We start from the raw sequence: 20,449 nt of genomic DNA, 5'->3' as shown, positions 1-20,449 counted from the left end.
GTTGCTGATGGTTTCCCTAAGAACAAAACAAGTGCGGAAGATTAATGAATTGTCAGAACAGCAGGTAAGGTAATCCTAGGTGTCAATGGGGCACCTGGCCAGGCCTCTGAGGCTCTCCCTCAGCAGGTGCACTAACACTTTAAGAAGCAAGAAACAGAGCAGTTCCTCCGCCTCCCTCGCTCCGCATCCAGTCCTGGCCGGGCTAGCGCCTTCACGCCCTGCGGGCCACGCCTCTGCGCGCTGGTTGGCCCTCCCAGACGTGATGAAACCTCCTGCCCGCATTACAGGAGCCAGACGGTTATAAAGTGAGAGGTGAGGTGAGGTCCTCAGCCCGCAAGTCGCAGCCTGCTCGCTTCACGCTCGCCCGCCTGCCCACCCCGCTGGAGCCCAGGTAGGCCGGGCAGCCGGGGGTCGCAGCGCTCTCCCAGCGTGCCGTGGGGCTGCCCCGGGAGAGGGAGGAGGATGCGCAGCAGCCTGGCCTGCCCGACGGGAGGGCAGACGCGGCTGCTGCGGAGCAAAGGGGGCGGGGCCGATTGTTGCGCCCCTGGGAAGACCTCCGCTGTGGTCCCGGAGGGGGGACCTAGTGACCCGCAGAGCCAAGGCCGTGCCGCTTTGGAGAGAAGGAGGCGGCGGTTTAAGTTGGCCATTTTAAATTCATTATTTTGTATTATATTGTGTCGAAGCCTGCGGAAGTTTTCGCATTTCAGGGGACCCGCTCGGATGGCCTGGAGGATGCACGCGGCCCGAGTGCAGTCGCGAGTCATGGGGCGACGCGGTCGCTAGGTCTTGGTCCGAGAGGGAGGGTCTGCAGGGCTGTCTGTTAAGGCCCCGGAGGATACCCCCTCACCTCCGGCAACCTCCACCCCTTCACCTAGTCACCCCTCCCCCAATCTGTGTAGACTGCAAGACTCAACAAGTGACTTGCTGAGCAAATCCTGCCCAGAAGAGATCTGGGCACGACAGGTGGCGCGGTATGGGAAAAGGCAAAAGAAACGGGCATGCCTTTTCTCAATGGATATCTATTTTATAGGGCTAGTTTCAGATTAATGTTATTATTTTAATGAAGGGACAGTGTTTTTCCTCAGCCTGTGGCCTACATTATTTCTTTACCATCTATTGCCCGGGGTGCTTGATAGATAATTTAAAAGCACTGGTAATTCAACTTTTTCATTGATCTCATAAGATTAATTAAAAGTAATTTATGGCTTAGTAATATTCCATTGTATCTATGTGCCACATCTTCTTTATACATTCATCTGTCGATGGACATTTAGGTTGGTTCCACGTCCTGGCTATGGTAAATAGTAGAGGTAGACATAAAAAATGGACTGGAGGACATGGAATGGGAGGGCAAAGATGGGGCGAAGTGAGAGTAGCATCGACATATACACTACGGAATGTAAAATAGTTGGCTGGTGGGAAGCAGCAGCAGAACATAGGGAAATCAGCCCGGTGCTTTGCGATGACCTAGAGGGGTGGGATTGGGAGGATGGGAGGGAGGCTTAAGAGGGAGGGGATATGGGGACATGTGTATGCACGTGGCTGATTCGCTTTGTTGTGCAACAGAAACTAACACAGTATTGTGAAGCAATTATACTCCAGTAAAGATCTATTAAAAAAAAAAGTAATTTAGGTCTTGAACCTGTGCAGGCGTTAGTTGCTGAAATCTTAAACTTCACCATATCACTTTGTTTTTAAGTATTGGTTTAAGAAATTAAGTGCTCTGAAACAACACTGTCCAATTCAGTAATCACTAGCCACATGTGACTATTGAGAACGTGAAGTGCTGGCTAATCCGAATTGAAATGTGCTTAAAGTGTTGATGATTTAGTAGAAAAAAAGCAATGTAAAATATCTTGTTAATATTTTTGTACTAATTACGTCTTGACATAATACTATTTTCAGTACATTGTGTTAAAATCGATTTGAAATTTCACTTTTTTCTCTTTTTAAAAAAAATTTTTATTATGCTTTTGTCTTTTTACTTTTTTAATGGCGCTACTAGTATATTTAACATTACACATGTGGCTCACATTTCAATTGGACAGCACTGCTCTAGACATTTATGAGGAAATATGGAAAATTACTGGGAACAGGTAACAGCAGTAGGAAAAAGCGTTGCCAAGTAGGATGTTTGCAAGTAAGACTGTTTCCAATAAAAATAATAGGTGATAGTTTTAATTTGCTTTTCCTGCTGGAGAAATAAGTGTGCTTTGCAATCGTTTGTTGCCCTGTTTCCCCTCCAATTAAGTGCTTCCTGAGTTTCTGTAGCATGCTTAATGGGATTCACTAAGCAGCATTAGGAAGACTTAGGTAAATGACTGACTAATCACCGCACATGATTTCAGAGCACTTTCCCAGCCCATTTTTTTAGAGTCAAAAGTAGATGGCTTATTAATAGTCACCTCACTTAAACCTCAGTGAATTTTCCCAGTAAATCTTGAAGTAAATCCAAGCGTACCTAGCTTTGCAGGTACTGCTTTTTTTTTTTTTTAAACAAATTGAAGGTTTGTGACAACTCTGCATACGTGTCATTTTTCCAACAGCATTTGCTCATTTGCTCACTTCCTGTCTGTCACATTTTTGTAACTTGAAACTTCAGCAATCTGTGATCAGTGATCTTTGATGTTTCTGCTGCAAAAAGATTACTACTTGCTGAAGACTCAGATGATGGTTAGCATTTTTTAGCAATAAAGTATTTTTAAATTAAAGTATGTACATTGCTAGACATCATGCTATTGCACACCTAATAGACTACAGTATAGTGTAAACATAACTTTTATATGCACTGGGAAGCCAAAAAATTCATGTGACTTGCTTTATTGCAGTGGTCTGGAACCAAACTGACAATATCTCAGAGATGTTCCTGTATCTGATTATGGGCTATTTGGCCAAATGCATGGGAGGGGCTGCATAGGACATGTGATACTTCATTTCCGAGTTGTTTTAGTCAATACCATTTTCCATTAATTGGATCTGGTCTCATAAAAGCTCCAAATAAGGCTTTGGTTCATTTAAATACAAATGAAATGTCTTCAGAGGATTGTTCCAAGTGATTGATGCAACTTGAATATTTATATTTTTTCTTGATGCCTTTTATCTAGGCATTTGCTGCAAATTTCCATTTTAAAAAAATACCAAAATAGTTTGCAAGTTATAGATATTTAAGTAAAGTAACTGTTTTGAGCTGACAGCATTCAACTAAAACTGCTGTTTATTTCACAGTTGAGAATTGAATTTGAATTGCAAAGTAATTAACATTTGTAGGAAGTAACTTATTTGCTTCTTGGCCTACAGGGAATAGCCAAATTGTTTTTCTGAGATACTGCTGTGTATGTCCCACCTACTTTGCTTTCTTACTCACCAAGGTAGCTTTGAGACAAAAATGTTTTAACATTTTTGTCTTTTAGGACATTTTGATGGTGAACATTTTGTATCTCTGTCAACTTAAATTTTTTTTTTGTTATTAAACTAAGATATCAGATAATACTGCTTTCTCTTTTCTTTTTAGAACTTCTCTGATTGTGTTTGAATAAGTCACTTGGAGGTAAGCTAGAAGTAGTGAAATGTTTATAATAGCTGTGTATCTTAATGTTACACTTAGGCAGTAGGTATGATCATCTTTTCTACCCACTATACATCTATTAGTACAGGTGTAAAGCCGGCATTTAATTGTCAAGGAGACACAAGAGGCGACTGTAGTAATCTGGAGCATCTCTTGGATTTTTCAGGGCTTTTGGGATTCTGGGATGGAGAGAGTGGGGATGGGATCTCTGGCAAGGATGGAGCCAGCCTGCATGTGTATCTGTATCTTGGGTGTAAACCTAGGATACAAAACAGAATGTGGCCTGAACACTGCTAGCTCTAGCTGACCAAATTCTAATGTGAGAGGGATGCAGCCTTTGACTGGGGGCTAAGCTGCTATAGCTGGCTGGATGTTAAGGTCATCCATCTTTCCTGAATACTTGTAAGTAAATTAAATCATTCTCTGTCCCTGTGTGCCTGCCAACCTACTGGAAAATTGCTGTAGATAAGATAATTTATATTTCAGTCTTTGAAGTGGCTTATGCAAGTTTGGGGAATCAAGATTGAATACAGAATTGGATTGGATATTGAATATTGAATTTGTCTGTTTTTCTCTCCATAGAGAGCCCATAGCTCCATTGCACCATGTGTGGCATTTGGGCCCTCTTTGGCAGTGACGACTGCCTTTCTGTTCAGTGTCTGAGTGCTATGAAGATTGCACACAGAGGTCCAGATGCATTTCGTTTTGAGAATGTCAATGGATATACCAACTGCTGCTTTGGATTTCACCGGTTGGCAGTGGTTGACCAGCTGTTTGGAATGCAGCCAATTCGAGTGAAGAAATATCCTTACTTGTGGCTGTGTTACAACGGTGAAATCTACAACCACAAGAAGGTAAACAGAATAAAACCAGAAGCTATCTGGATGTGATTAGCCTCAGAGCTAGTTGGTTATAATAATTTTATTTTGTATAATGCTTTTTGCTTTCAAACACTTTCCATGTTCATTCTCATTTGCTCCAATTATATATAGAGAGACAGGGCACCAATGCACAAAGAGGTGAAATGACTTGGTCACACACACACAAAAAATGATAAAAAGGATTACAGGGCTTCCCTGGTGGCGCAGTGGTTGGGAGTCCGCCTGCCGATGCGGGGGACACGGGTTCATGCCCCTGTCTGGGAAGGTCCCACATGCCGCGGAGCAGCTGGGCCCGTGAGCCATGGCTGCTGAGCCTGCGCGTCCGGAGCCTGTGCTCTGCGACGGGAGAGGCCACAACAGCGAGGCCCGCGTACCGAAAAAAAAAAAAAAAAGGATTACACTTCAGGTTTTTAACTCTTAGAATCATTGTACATATACTAGGCATTCTGAAAAAATGAATATGGAGCTCATGGATATGGGAGATCCAGTTTCAGTGTAGGTGGTCAGAGAAAGCCTCTTGAGGAACTGACACGTCAACTCAGACTTGAATGGACAAGGATTAGCTAGCAGGGCTGGGAAGGGCATTTTCGTGCAGAGGGAATAGCCATGCTTAGAACCCTGAGATTGTCATAAGTGAACAAGGGCCAGGTGGGACTGGGGAGGGCCAGAGCAAGGAGGACTTGGTAAGGAGGTAGAATATAATTCTAAGAGCAGTGAGATTTGAAGATTTTTAAGGCAGGGATAGAATTTAATAGTTTGTGGGTGATCACATTTGTAGCTTATATTTAATGCTGCCCTTAAGATGTTGCTGTTGCATAATTAATCAGGCAAAGGATAGACAGGTAGCCAGATGCAGTGGAGTGCAAGAAGTAAGACTTTCGGCAGCACTAAAATTGGAACAGCTTTTTTTTTTTTTTTTTTTTTTTTTGCGGTACACGGTCCTCACTGTTGTGGCCTCTCCCGTTGTGGAGCACAGGCTCCGGACGTGCAGGCTCAGCGGCCATGGCTCATGGGCCCAGCCGCTCCGCGGCATGTGAAATCTTCCAGGACCGGGGCACGAACCCGTGTCCCCTGCGTCGGCAGGCGGACTCTCAACCACTGCGCCACCAGGGAAGCCCTGGAACAGCTTTTTAATCTGGTGAAAGCATACTCTTAGGATGAGAGTAGTGAAGGTTTGGAAATTCTAACCCGAGGAAGCCAGATTTACTAAGAGCCTTGCAATCTGGAATTGTTTGGCTGGTGTTTCATAAGAAATTTTTTAATCTAAAATTTGCAAGTTATTTTTTTTGTCACTCTCCACCCCAACTTTTAATTTTGAAAATCTCAAATTTACAAAAAAAGAACAGAACATTGAGCATCTGGATGGAATAATTGTTAATGTTTTGCCTTTTTTGCTTTATCTCTGTCTGTATACACACACATTCAATTTTGGGCTTAATCATTTTAGAGTATACTGCAGATATTATAACACTTTACTCCTAAGTATGTAAGCATTTGTCTGCTAAGAATAAGGGCATTCTTCTACTTAACACCAATACTATTATTATACCTAAGAATCCATAATACCCTCTAATATCCAGTTCATATTAAAATTTCCCAGGTGTTCCACGAATATATTTATAGCTGTTTTTTGGTTTTGAGCCAGATTTCATTCAAGGGTCATATATTTGGTTGTGATTTTTCTCGGTACTTTTTGAGACTTCTTGATATATGCCTATCATTCATGAGTAGGGATTTATATTCTGGTCACCCTCTGGCCATTTTTATCTCTGAATAATAGCTTTAGTCTTTGTTTGTTGTCAGCTTATAGGAACACTCGAGAATAGGCTTTTCATTTGAAGAGTCGTTATAGTTATTCAGCATATTCCTTTCATATATTTAATAAGGGCCTACTGTACATCAGACATCAGTTTTATAGGTGCTTGGAGGTGAAATGGAACAGGAAAGGTAAGGGAGTTTCAAGCTAGTGGGAACAGAGGAGGGGGCAGTTAAAACTTCCTTATAAAGCCAAGTTGGTACCATATATGTGAGAATGCCAAGTTTGTATCATGGCAGTAGTAGCCTGACTTCCACCTTAAATTAGGTAGGAAATGCCATGTTTTACTTGAACAACATAGCTGCTTTTGTGTATTTTGTTAAATATTTTGAAAATATTTCTTTTCTAAATTAGCCAAATATGTTGTATTTTCAGAAGCAGAGAAGTTCCATTGCTTCTACCAATCATTCAGGTTATCTAGTGTGAGCAGCTAAAATCTGTCTAAAGAGTAGAATTGACATTTCAGGCTTATATAAAGAATTCTGCAACAGAAGCTTCAAAGGTCCCCTTTTTTTGGTGAAAATAGAATTTACTACTAAAATCCAGCCAGCAGTTGGGAGTGGAGGGAGACTGGTCAAGGAGAGGAGGAATACGTGTGAAGGCTGGGCAAAGAGGAGGCCCCCTCCCTGCAGGGGGCATCAGAGGCCTACAGCCAGCAAGTCAAATGGCAGTGTGATTTCTGCGTGATGGCAGAATATGGGGGCTTTAAGCTAAGAGTGGGGGAAGTATACACATGAATCATTAACCAGTAAGTTACCTGTAAGCTTTAGGCCAAAGAGCCATGATGGTGATGTGGTGGTGGAGTATAGATTTGGAAGCTGTTGCTTGCTGAAATCATCGAATGCTTTGGGCTCATTTATCCTGCAGGTACTTAAGCCCAGAAGGGTGAGCAGAAGACCCCTTCCAAACACTGCCTCCTAGTGACAGAGATCATCACTGAAAGTCTCTCAGAGCAAGGAGAGGTGACCAGATGGTGGCTTTGTAGTTATTGGAAGCGGCCAAAGCCCGTTTTTGGACAGTTCCGTGCTTATAGACAAAAGGTTCACAAATCTATAGAGTGAGCATGGTTGTGAAGCATGCTCTTTACAGGTCATACACATATAAACATAGAGACTTACTTTTTGAAATTTAAAAACATGTTTTAAATGTTCAGATGTACCCAGCATTTCAACTTGATTTTGTTTATGTGAACCTCCTCTCTATTATCAGCCAAAAATATGAGTAAGTACAAAGAAAGAGGAACATACCAAGAAGTTTTAACCCTCGCAGTTTGCCAGTGGTGAGGGAGAGCCACGGAGTTTGGGCCTAACTTAATTGAACCCTCTCTACATGCAGTGGGAATGATGGTCTCTTTGCTGTTCCGCTGGGGGATGTGGATGAATAAAGCTCCAGCATCATTTTATCCATCACTGAGAAGTAGCTTTAATGCCTCTGCAGTGGTGGAAGGATGGGATGCTATAGTCCTCCCCAGGACCAGCAGCTCTGTGTTGGACCATTTGTCTCCACCATTGTGATGGAATCATTTATTTGTCAGGGAATAGTGCCAAATGTGTTTGTCCTTTCGCTTTCTATTTTCATAGGAAGTCTGTGAGGCTGAACTTGAAGAAGCTCAGCTGATACTATATTCCCAAACCAAAATCTCACAGTTGAAGAAGACACATTTTTAGTGTCCATGACACCTGGCAATCTATTTGCTTGACTTAACATATTTATGTAAATACACATGTATTACATACACAGTATGTATATAATATACATTTCCCTTCCTCCACGCAATACAGAGGTACATTGCGTCTGTATTCTGGTTATAAGAAGGCAACTAAAATTTTCACGGGCTTAGCTTTATGTTATAAAGAATTTGTATGATTCTGAGTTCAAACAGGCTATATTTTTATAATGCCGTGATTCTTTTAAATCACTAACGTGCATGAAATTATAAAGCACAAAAATACTGAAGCAACTTTGCAATAAAAAAAAATTAGTGAATGCACAAGGATTCTAACATTTTTGTTTTGCTATTGTTTCCTTAAGCTGCAACACCATTTTGAATTTGAATACCAGACCAAAGTGGATGGTGAGATAATCCTTCATCTTTATGACAAAGGAGGAATTGAGCAAACAGTTTGTATGTTGGATGGGGTATTTGCATTTATTTTACTGGATACTGCCAATAAGAAAGTATTCTTGGGCAGAGATACCTATGGAGTCAGACCTTTGTTTAAAGCCGTGACAGAAGATGGATTTTTGGCCGTGTGTTCAGAAGCTAAAGGTAATGATAGAATTTTACTGTAGATTTTCATTATTGTCCTGATTCTGTGTTTTCTTTTAAATAATATTTATAAATCTAATCCAATGCATATTTACAAATGGGGCAACCCAGATTTTTTACAAGTGACTATGTGAGTCATGGACTTTCTGAGCTTTTCTTTATAAAGCCAAGGAGTTGGACTCTCCTTTTAGCACTTAAATTCTGTAAACCTTAGAGAATAAGTCTGTAGTAAAGTCATTTAATTTTTGTTGTGCTGATAGGCTCTGCGTCTGGTCTGATCCCATATGTATTTTCAAGTTTCCCTATGTCACATTGTAATGGTAGGGTTGGCCGGCCCTGCAGTTATTGCACTGTGGTACTGTGCCATGGCTATCACACAGACTCATTTTAATTTAGCATTTTTTAAACAGCTTTATTGGTGTATAATTTACATGCCATACAATTCTTCCATTTAAGGTGTACAATTCAGTGGTTTTTAGTATTTTCATAGGTATCTGCAACCAATGCTTCGGTCAATTTTAGAAATTTTTTATCACCTCAAAAATAAACCCCGTAGGGAAATCCCTGGCGGTCCAGTGGTTAGGACTCTGCGCTTTCACTGCTGAGGGCCCCGGTTCGATTCCTGGTCAGGGGAACTGAGATCCCACAAGTCTTGCAATGCAGCCAAAAAAATAAAAATAAACCTTGTACTCTTGAGCTGTCACTCCCCATCACTCCATATCCATCAGCCATTAAACTTCCTGTCCCCAACTACCTCCTCTACCCCCTCTCCCCCCAGTCCCAGCCAACTGCCAATCTGCTTTCAGTCTATGAGGATTTCCCTATTCTGGGCATTCCATATGAACGGAGTCATATCATATGTGGTCTTTTGTTACTGGCTTCTATCACTTGGCATAATGTTTCCGAGGTCTGCCTATGTTGTAACATGTATCAGTATTTACTTTTTATGGCCAAAAGATACTCCATTACATGGAGATTTGTAATGGATTACATTACAAATATGGATTACATAAACATTCTGTTTATCCACTGTTAATCCTTTTGTCAGTTGATGGACAATTGGCTCTTATGAATAATGCTTCTCTACATATTTGTGTACAAGTTTTTGTGTTTTCATTTCTCTTCGGTGTATACCTAGGAGTGGACTTGCTGGGTCATGTGGTTTACTCTGTGTTTACAAATAGCATCAAAAAGAATAAAATACTTGAGAATAAGTCTAACAAAAGCAGTGCAAAACTGTATGCTGAAAACTATAAACATTGTTGAAAGAAATGAAAGAAGATCTAAATAAATTGGAAAGCATACAATGATCATGGATTGAAGACTTAACATTGTTAAGTTGGCACAGACTCCCCCAGTGGATCTACAGATTCAGCATGACCTCTGTCAGAATCCCAGGTGACTTCTTCGTAAAAATTGACAAGCTGACTCTGAAATTCATAGGGAATGGCAAAGGACTCACAATAGCCAAAACAATCTTGAGAAAGAATAAAGTAGGAGGATTCTCACTTCCTGACTTCAAAACGTACTACAAAATAACAGGAATCAGGACAGTGTGGTACTGGCAGGACAGACATATAGACCAGTGGAATAGAACTAAGAGTCCAGAAGTGAATCCATACATCTGCAGTCAACAGATTTTCATCAAGGGTTCCAAGATCATTCAATGGGCAAAGAATAGTTTTTTCAACAAATGGTGCTGGGACAACTGGACACACACATGCAAAAAAATGAAGTTATTAAACCTTTACCTCACACCATACATAAAAATTAAAGTGGGTCAAACTCCTAAATGTAAACACTAAAACTATAAATCTCTTAGAAGAAAATATATGGCTAAATCTTCATGACCTTGGATTTTGCAAAGATTTCTTAGATATGACCCTGAAAGCACAAGCAACAAAAAAATAAATTGGATTTCATCAGAATTAAACATTCTTTTTTTTTTTATTTTTTAACATCTTTATTGGAGTATAATTGCTTTACAATGGTATGTTAGTTTCAGCTTCACAACAAAATGAATCAGTTATATATATACATATATTCCCATATCTCTTCCCGCTTGCGTCTCCCTCCCTCCCACCCTGCCTATCCCACCCCTCCAGGCGGTCACAAAGCACCGAGCTGATCTCCCTGTGCTATGCGGCTGCTTCCCACTAGCTAACTACCTTACTTTTGGTAGTTTATATATGTCCATGCCTCTTTATCGCTTTGTCACCGTTTACCCTTCCCCCTCCCCATAGCCTCAAGTCCATTCTCTAGTAAGTTTGTGTCTTTATTCCTGTTTCACCCCTAGGTTTTTCATGACATTTTTTTTTTTAAATTCCATATATATGTGTTAGCATACGGTATTTGTCTCTCTCTTTCTGACTTACTTCACTCTGAGAATTAAACATTCTTGTACTTCAAAGGACACCATCAAGAAAGTGAAAAGACAACCCACAGAATGGAATAAAATACTTATAAATCATATTTAGCATTTCTTGACAAAGTTGAGGAAGGCATTCATCTTTTATCTCCTAGCTAGATAGAATGACATCCTAAAATCTGGTCTACCTGCCTGTCTGCCTTTTTGCCTCATTCCTTAAATCACTTACTGTGATCGTATGGCAAAGAAGTATATATGTTATTTACCTAAAGTGCTGTTAGGGAAGCCTAGCAAAGAGAACACAAGGGAAAAGCAGACTCCATACTTCCACTGTGTCTCCAAAACCTTGATATGGAATTACGGTCTCACGTCCAATTTTACCCTCTGAAATTTCTTGACTTGTGATTTTTTTACATCCTTAACACTGCCCTTTTCTAAACAACATGATCTCATCTAGAATACTGTACTGCAATAGTTTTCCTTTCTCAGTGCTTTTAGAATAGCCTATCAAAAACTCATTTGGTCATGGTGCTCCCTGCTTAAAATCTTGTAACTGCTTCTCCCCCTACGGGAGCTGTGTGGCTAGCTTGAGGTCTGCTAGCTGGTGATAGGATCTGGGGCTTGTCTGCTGTTTGAATTCCACACTACACAGTGGATTCCTGGGTCAACAAACTCAAATTATAAATCATAATAAGTATTCTGTGTAGACAGGCTTACTGTTTATAATAAACCACTGATTTTTCTTTTCTTTTTTTTTTTTTTGGTGGTATGCGGGCCTCTCACTGTTGTGGCCTCTCCCATTGCGGAGCACAGGCTCCGGACTCACAGGCTCAGCGGCCATGGCTCACGGGCCCAGCCGCTCCGCGGCATGTGGGATCTTCCCGGACTGGGGCACGAACCCGTGTCCCCTGCATCGGCAGGCAGACTCTCAACCACTGCGCCACCAGGGAAGCCCCTGATTTTTCTTTTTTAATCACAGATCATGGTGAAGTCAAGTTGGTTACTTCCTGTGAGAACTTATTGAGGGAATTTAAATTATAATGTTTAACTCACAGTATATAATAGCTACATAAGGGATAGATGTCTGACTTCTTAATATCTGAGTTTAAAGTACGTAATGGTGGATCATTTTGCTTGTTAAAGGACTGGGAACCACAGCTATTTTCTTAAGATACCTCAGTGATGACAAGTGACTACCAGGATATCATAAAATTAAGTTTCAAGTCATTCTCTTTGCTTAATAAATGTATCTTTTCTTGTATTTGTTTGCTTTAGTGAAGAAAATAGATTTTTTAAAATCAGAAATTCCAGCTAGGGAGAAGAAATTGAACACTGAAGATTTTCCTATTGCCTTGAATTACTAGAAACCAGTGTAATTTTGCTGTGCATCTCTGTACTACTATTACCTTTCTAGTAAGTAGATAGTAGGGTTTTGAGTGATTATATATTTCCAGTTTTGCTTATGTAATGGACACGTATTTGTATTAAAGAGGGAAGATAAATAGGAAGTTAGAGGATACTAACTAATCATGAAATTTACTGTGAAGTATTATCCTCATTTGAATAAATTTATCTTTTTGAATATGTAGGTCTCATTAACTTGAAGCATTCCATGACTCCTTTTTTAAAAGTGGAGCCTTTTCTCCCAGGACACTATGAAGTTTTGGATTTAAAGCCAAATGGCAAAGTAGCATCGGTGGAAATGGTTAAATATCATAACTGTAGAGATGAGCCTCTGCATGCCCTGTATGACAGCGTGGAGAAACTCTTCCCAGGTAAGAAAGCAGAAGCCCACCCACCTGTTCCCCACCTCTCTCCCCAAAAGGAAAACTGTACTCTCACATCACTGGAATGACGTAAGTTCGAAAATCTGTTTCCTTTTTAATTTGGAGGTGACACATTGCAATTTGGCCAACTTCACTGTTGAGCAAATGCCATCATGATAGAGGTAGATGACTGTGTACCCATTTCAGTAAATAATTCAGCCCAGGCTTTTCTGCAGCTATTTAATTTCCTTTATGTGTTAATAGGTTTTGAGATAGAAACTGTGAAGAACAACCTCCGAATCCTTTTTGACAATGCCATTAAGAAACGTTTGATGACGGACAGAAGGATTGGCTGCCTTTTATCAGGTGAAGTCAGTTTAAAAACCTAATTGTATTTAGTGCATATTTAAGTTAAATGATTTATAGCTATCCTGGAGGTTTTGACTATAAAATACTATATGATTTAATCTTTCCTCCATTATAGGATGAAAAACTTTTCTGTAAGTTGCTTTCAATATTTTAATAATAATGTAGCAAATTAAAGTGATACTATAATTATATTGGCACAAATGAGCTAGTAAACATTCTTTAGAATGTTCCATGTCCTCCTACTCCACCATCTTGATTCGAGTCCTAGAATGTGTGTAGTGGTTTTCAACCAATTCAAATACTGTTACCATTATCACAGGTTAAATGTTAGATTTTTCTTATTCAAGTTGATTTTCAATTTATAAAACTTGGGGATTTTAAATGGTAAAACTCTAATCTTAGTGCTTAATAGGAATGTAAATCATACCTGTCCCTCTCTTATGTAAGGCCCATAACCACTACACTTCCTGTCTTGCTCATAGGTGGCTTGGATTCCAGTTTGGTTGCTGCCATCCTGTTGAAGCAGCTAAAAGAGGCCCAAGTACAGTATCCTCTCCAGACATTTGCGATTGGCATGGAAGACAGTCCCGATTTACTAGCTGCTAGAAAGGTAAGACACTGTCTTTGCCTGTTATGTAGTTCAGACAGACTTGTTAGTAATTGACGGTTCTATACTTTGCTGCTGCATTGACTTAGATAATTGTTTTGAATTAAATATATTAAAATGGAATGAAATGCCTGTTGAATATCAACTATGTTGTACACTGTATTCTGGGCACTTTTTTTTTTTTTTGTGGTACGCGGGCCTCTCACTGTTGTGGCCTCTCCCGTTGCGGAGCACAGGCTCCAGACGCGCAGGCTTAGCGGCCATGGCTCACGGGCCCAGCCGCTCCGCGGCATGTGGGATCTTCCCGGACCAGGGCACAAACCCGTGTCCCTGGCATCGGCAGGCGGACTCTCAACCACTGCACCAACAGGGAAGCCCCTCTGGGCACTTTTATCTATCATGACCCATGCAGTCCTCACAAAGACCCTATGATAATTCCGCCCTTTTGAGAGTTAGGGCATGGTATAGTGGTTCAGGCTGTAGGCGTTAGAGCCTGACTGCTGGTTTCAAACCCTACTTCTATCACACAATTCCTCACTTATGCAATGGAAGTAATAGTATCTACCATGGGATAGTTTTGAGGTGAAAATTACATACTACTTAATATAAGTGTGTAGGATAGAACCTAGCGTGTATGAGTACTTAGAGAATGTTAGATGTTCTTTTTACTTTTTTTTTTTTTATAAAGTACTGTGTTTAGGGCTGTGGGCAGAGGGGACCTTGTACACATTCAGTGTGCGGGAGACCTCATTCCCACTTTGGAGAAACTTGCATAGAATGGCTGAGAAGGAGCAAGCAGGTGGTCCCACAGCAAGCTGACCAATGCTAAATGAATCCACAATAGCCAAAGGAAACAGAATGAGGGGAGGGGCCATTTAATTTAGGAATAACATCCTGGATGTAAAATTAGGCATTGCAGGAGGGCCAAAAGGAGGTAAAATCAGTGTGACGGGGAGTGGGGGGCATGCTTGTTAGGGTGAAGTCTTGGCGTGGGAAGAGTGGCTGGGAGCTCTACCTCTCGGTGGTCAGTGGAGGGCAGACACCGGGGGAGGCAAGGGAGCCTGAGTAGGTGGGGCTCATATGCAGTGGCCTAGAGAATCATTTCCCCTTATTGTGGTGGCCTACGGAATCATTTCCGCTTAGTTTGTCTTGTTTGTTTAACACCCTTGTTCATTCATAATGTGTTGTGAACTACAGTCCCGCTTCATTTTCAAGAGTAGTCCTTTAAAACACAAGCCTGTGGGTATTTCTTTGTATAATCAGGTGGCAAATCATATTGGCAGCGAACACCATGAAGTCCTCTTTAACTCTGAGGAAGGCATTCAGGTCCTGGATGAAGTCATATTTTCCTTGGAAACTTACGATATTACAACAGTCCGTGCTTCAGTAGGTAAGGTATTTTATGATCCCAAAAAGATTTTTAATACTGAAAAGGTGTAAGGATTAAACAGTCCTGTTTCAAGCAGTTGTTTAAAAAACAGTACCCAAGAATGAACAGAGGTAAAATTCCTGTGTCAGCAATTGTTGAAGACAAGGCCATTTAAGAATTCCTGAAATCTCTTTTGGAGAGGAACAATAAATACATAGTTAAACTTCCACATACATGGTATCACTATTTATATTTCTTCAAAAAGTAGATACATATTTTTTGCACCACCTTTCCCCCAGTTTCTCTGTATAAAAGTTTCTTGGGCTGTATAGGGAAATAGGTCTATGTTGTAACTAATTTCTGTAAGGAATGCTCGTGTTAGATATATTTTGGTAAATATTCCATCATACGACTTATCAATCAATAACATATTGTGCAGCAAGAAATACGAGTTTTACCCTGTGGATACACACTGAGATTAGAAGCATACTCCCAATCAGACTGATCTAATTTTGCTGAGCCTCTAATATGCTACTGGCTTAGATATGCCTCTCTTAAGGGATGCAGAATCTGACACGACTCCATTGCAAAGTTTAGGGTCTGCATCCTCATGCTCTAACTTTGCAGTAACAGTACAGAGGTGCTGTCTCTCCCAAGGAAGCAAAAATTAGTTCTTGAAGGGCAAAAAAATATTAGGTATTACAGTGGTTTCTGGACTTCCAAAGGGCCACGGTACATCAGCAGAAATACGGTATTTCTGGTACTGATATTTCGTTGGTGAAGGAGATTAGGGAAAAAGGTCTAAAAAGTATCCCTAGGGAGGTGATAATGAAAAAACAGTTAAGAACAGATACTGGTTTACAGGGATGTGGAGCAGGGACCAACTGCGGGCCTCTCACTGTTGTGGTCTCTCCCGTTGCGGAGCACAGGCTCCGGACGCGCAGGCTCAGTGGCCATGGCTCACGGGTCCAGCCACTCGCGGCATATGGGATCTTCCCGGACCGCGGCACAAACCCATGTCCCCTGCATCGGCAGGCGGACTCTCAACCACTGCACCACCAGGGAAGCCCCAACCAGCATCTTTTAATGATGCAATATTCTTAACTGTATTTGACATATGCTGAATGGGGAGTAGGTATCAGAAAAAAAGCCCCGAATAAAAATTAAGCTACCAAAGCCCTAACTTTTAATTTTTTTATAGTGATACTGGTGTGAAAGTTATCACATTTAAGATATTTGAGTCATTGTTCAGCAAAATTTTTTAGCATTTTTAACATTGTTTAGCAAATCTTCAGATAGACATTCTTGGTCTGAAAGCAGTAACATTTTAAAACCTATATATAAAATTGTGGAAGGGTTTGGGGGTGTTTCATCACAACAGTACGACTTTTGGATTACATACATAAAAAGATAGGTACCATATAAAGATATTGTAGATATAAGGTCATTCTTTTGCAAACTACTTTATATTAACAGAGAGTCTAGTGTGATAGCAAAGCTTGCAGTCATTTCCAGAAATCAAATAAAAGGCATTTTTGGTAGAGGGTTATGTGGACATTAACAATAATTTCTGTCTCTTTTTTAAGGTATGTACTTAATTTCAAAGTACATTCGGAAGAACACGGATAGCGTAGTGATCTTCTCTGGAGAAGGTTCAGATGAACTTACACAGGGTTACATATATTTTCACAAGGTAAGCATTCTCAAATGAAGGGATATTGATCCTAGGGGAAGAAAAGTATGAATTATTATTTACCTATTTTCTATCTTCTTTTTTGGTATAACAGTAACACTTTGAATATCTTGTGAGGCATATCAGGAAATCTGATAGTGTCTGTATTTTGGGGGGGAGAAAGAAGTCTTAATAGTGTCAGATAATATCTTTTTTTGAACTAGTTAAGCCTAAGAATCATGTTTCTGCTCTTAGTCTCCTATGGTCTTATGGCTGTCGTACAGCATGTCATTTTATTTGTTTTAGCACTAGCAGTCTTGGTGTGAGGGAAGGTACGTTTTATCAAGCATTTACTCCCTTCCCTAAGCTCTGTTGGGCTTTTTGTCTTACCCACCTTTAGAATTGGAGTTATGTGTATGAGTAAGATATAAAAACTGTTTCATGTGCCAGAAGCAAAGCTTGTGGGTGTATTTGTAACTTCAGCTCTGTTTGCAAAATAGGCTCCTTCCCCTGAGAAGGCCGAGGAGGAGAGTGAGCGGCTTCTGAAGGAACTGTATTTGTTTGATGTTCTCCGAGCAGATCGAACTACTGCTGCCCATGGGTAAACGTGGTATTTTAGGAAGCGATTGTAAAAATAACCTCAAAAAACAAAAGGCTCAGTGGTCGATTTCTTTCTTTCCAGTTAGTATATGTTGCAAAGTATGCCTTCTATAGAGAAAATGAAGCTTGTCTGTAGGTGCAAAGGGATTAGGCTGAATCAGAGTGCTGTTGTCATGGTGAGAGGACATGGATAGGCGGTTTGAGATGGAGTTCCCATCTTGAAAGCACAACATCTTGCCCGCTTCTGGGCAACTGAGATGGAAGGCACTTGCAACTTTTTTTTTTTAGTTTTTTTTAAGAGAAGTAAAGGTTATACACCTTCATGTTGTGAGCGTTGAACGCCTGCCATGCCAGTTTGATGCTGTGGGGACCATGTGTGGGGAGAGGGAAGCGAAGATGCAAGAGATTTGATTAGCTTAAAGTTGGCTAAAGTTTTCACTTTTTAAAGCTGGTCATGTTGGAGAATTGAAGACTCTTACTGTACGTGATAAACAACCAGTATCAACTCTTTTAGTTGCTTCTACCAAATCACACTTAGATTAGAAAATAATATGAGGTTGGGGAATGAACTGAATTCAAACATTTTTACTACTAACTGATGAATAACTTACATTCAGTATAAACCAGCGTTCCACAGTGTTTCATCCAAGGTCACATCATCTGTTTCTTGAATCCTGGGGACTCTGGTTAGGACAAGCAGATAGGGTAATAACCGCAGATTAGCATTACTGTTTTTAACAGGATGAGAGATGGTCTCACCTAGAAAAAACTGTGAGTCAGGAAAGTCCAGGCAAAGTACGTTCAGGTCACTCATTCTTTTTCTGATTTTTGAGATATTGAATAGTTTACAGAAGGGAAAGTAAAAGTAATTATTCTCCAGTAGTTTGTTTCATTCCCTAGATGATGTAATATGTACTCTGAATGCAGGTTTTTGTATTCATGCATTAGCGTAGGGCAGTTACTTAGGATTATAAAAATGACTTTATAATGTTAACATTACTTAGAGGCTAAGTGAATTCCTAGGAAACTAAGTCTGAATCTAAACAGACAGGCACTAAATATCCATTTTGATTTAGATTTTCTTCTTTTCCTTTTTAAGCCTTGAACTGAGAGTCCCCTTCCTGGATCATCGATTTTCTTCCTATTACATGTCTCTGCCACCAAATATGAAAACCCCCAAGGTGGGTGAATCAAGATAAAAACTGTCAAAAAACCAGATACTGGTTATATTTAGAACTTTCACTGACACTCCTTTTGTTTTCATGTCAGAACGGCATAGAAAAACATCTTCTGAGAGAGACCTTTGAGGACTCCAATCTGATACCTAAAGAGATTCTCTGGCGACCAAAAGAAGCCTTCAGTGATGGAATAACCTCAGTTAAGAATTCCTGGTTTAGGATTTTACAGGAATACATTGACCATCAGGTATCATGTCTTTAAAAGTATTTTCTGGAATAGGATAATTTGGGTGCAGAGGAGTAATCACGGTTCATTTTGTATTTAATTTAAATGTTTGTGTCTGCAGGAGAGATGCCCTGTAAACAATACTTCTTTTAAAGAATTCTGTAAGAATAAAGTGGCATCTAGAATAGAGAGAGGAGACTTACCAGTCATCACTGACTTTTTTTTTTAATTTATCTATTTTATTTATTTTTGGCTGCGTTGGGTCTTCATTGCTGAGAATGGGCTTTCTTTTTAGTTGCAGCAAGCGGGGGCTATTCTTCGTTGTGGTGCGCGGGCTTCTCATTGTGGTGGCTTCTCTTGTTGCAGGGCACGGGCTCTAGGCATGCAGGCTTCAGTTGTAGCACGCGGGCTCAGTAGTTGTGGGACATGGGCTCTAGAGTGTGGGCTCAGTAGTAGTGGCGCACTGGCCTAGTTGCTCCGCGGTATGTGGGATCTTCCCGGACCAGGGCTTGAACCCGTGTCCCCTGCATTGGCAGGTGGATTCTTAACCACTGCGCCACCAGGGAAGCCCCCTGGCTTTCATCTTACACATCTTTGGGCACCTGTTGGGTGCCAGACGTTATTAGGCACAAATGAATCAAACACTTAGAGCCACCACTTAGAAGAAGTATGCATGTGAATGTTCCTTAAAGGTCACTGCAGCTATGTATATTAGGGTATTTTAGCATTTTCTAAGTGATCCAAAGAGTCTCTCACACAATATACGTTCATGCCTTTTCTCTTTTTGTTTGTTTTCTGTTTTTGTGAAGCCAGATTAAATACAAGTATTTCCATGCCGGTTAAAAAACCAATTCGGGGCTTCCCTGGTGGCGCAGTGGTTGAGAGTCCACCTGCCGATGCAGGGGACACGGGCTCGTGCCCCGGTCCGGGAAGATCCCACGTGCCGCGGAGCGGCTGGGCCCGTGAGCCATGGCCACTGAGCCTGCGCGTCCAGAGCCTGTGCTCCGCAACGGGAGAGGCCACAACAGTGAGAGGCCCGCGTACCGCAAAAAAAACAAACAAACAAACAAAAGAAAAAACCATTTCGCTTCTATCTTGTTATTCTTGCAGGTTGATGATGCGGTGATGGCAAGCGCAGCCCAAAAATTTGCCGTCAATACTCCCAAAACGAAAGAAGGCTATTACTACCGTCAGATCTTTGAACGCCACTACCCGGGCCGCGCCGACTGGCTGCCTCATTACTGGATGCCCAGGTGGACTAGCGCCACGGACCCTTCCGCCCGCACTCTGACCCATTACAAGGCCACTGCCAAAGCTTAGGTATTCCCTGAGCCGTGGAGTGAAAGCAAACATTTCTTCTCATTGTGAAGGGTAGGGGGCTTGGGGGCAGGAAGGGTCAACGGCCCAGGCTTGCCTGGGTGTGAAAAAATAAAAGTCTTAAATCTGAAACATTGCTCTAGTCATTTATATTCATACAGCCCCCTCATCAGAGGTAGCTAGAAACAGAACAGCTTTCACTGTATCACAATAAGAGAGTGAGCTAGGAAAGGGGAAACAGTCTGATGTTTGGGAAGCCTCACACGCCCTTTCCTGGCAGAGCTACTGGAGAGGACTTTGGGGTCTCATGCCAGCGGGGCCTCCTTCCAGGCCTTGCCTCATCTGCGTGTGGTCCTCCTCTGACCTCCTCCCTTAGTTCTTTCTGCATTCCTAACAGCTGGCTAGTTACACTCTGGAGAGGTCAGTCCTTTGTAAGACTTTGACAG

General features: G+C 41.1%; 1 protein-coding gene across 3 annotated transcripts; it reads left to right on the top strand.

Moving 5' to 3' along the window:
- Positions 1–316: 316 nt before the first annotated feature.
- ASNS (asparagine synthetase (glutamine-hydrolyzing)) lies at positions 317–20,135 on the top strand. 3 transcript variants are annotated; one of them, XM_060157071.1, is made up of 13 exons: positions 317–391; positions 3,512–3,547; positions 4,148–4,419; positions 8,294–8,531; positions 12,489–12,674; positions 12,930–13,031; positions 13,517–13,644; positions 14,905–15,031; positions 16,597–16,703; positions 17,183–17,283; positions 18,382–18,463; positions 18,552–18,707; positions 19,797–20,135. In XM_060157071.1, the coding sequence occupies exons 3-13, from the start codon at positions 4,171–4,173 to the stop codon at positions 20,004–20,006; spliced, it is 1,686 nt and encodes a 561-aa protein (XP_060013054.1). In that variant the 5' UTR covers positions 317–391; positions 3,512–3,547; positions 4,148–4,170; the 3' UTR covers positions 20,007–20,135. The 3 variants fall into 3 exon arrangements, with proteins under 3 accessions (XP_060013054.1, XP_060013056.1, XP_060013055.1); XM_060157073.1 differs by lacking the exon at positions 317–391 and having other exon boundaries at positions 8,294–8,336; XM_060157072.1 differs by lacking the exon at positions 317–391 and having other exon boundaries at positions 8,294–8,387.
- Positions 20,136–20,449: the final 314 nt, after the last annotated feature.

Source organism: Lagenorhynchus albirostris, chromosome 8 (assembly GCF_949774975.1).
Source record: "Lagenorhynchus albirostris chromosome 8, mLagAlb1.1, whole genome shotgun sequence".
Classification (NCBI taxonomy): Eukaryota; Metazoa; Chordata; class Mammalia; order Artiodactyla; family Delphinidae; genus Lagenorhynchus; species Lagenorhynchus albirostris.
This window is presented reverse-complemented; position numbering and strand designations above follow the sequence as displayed.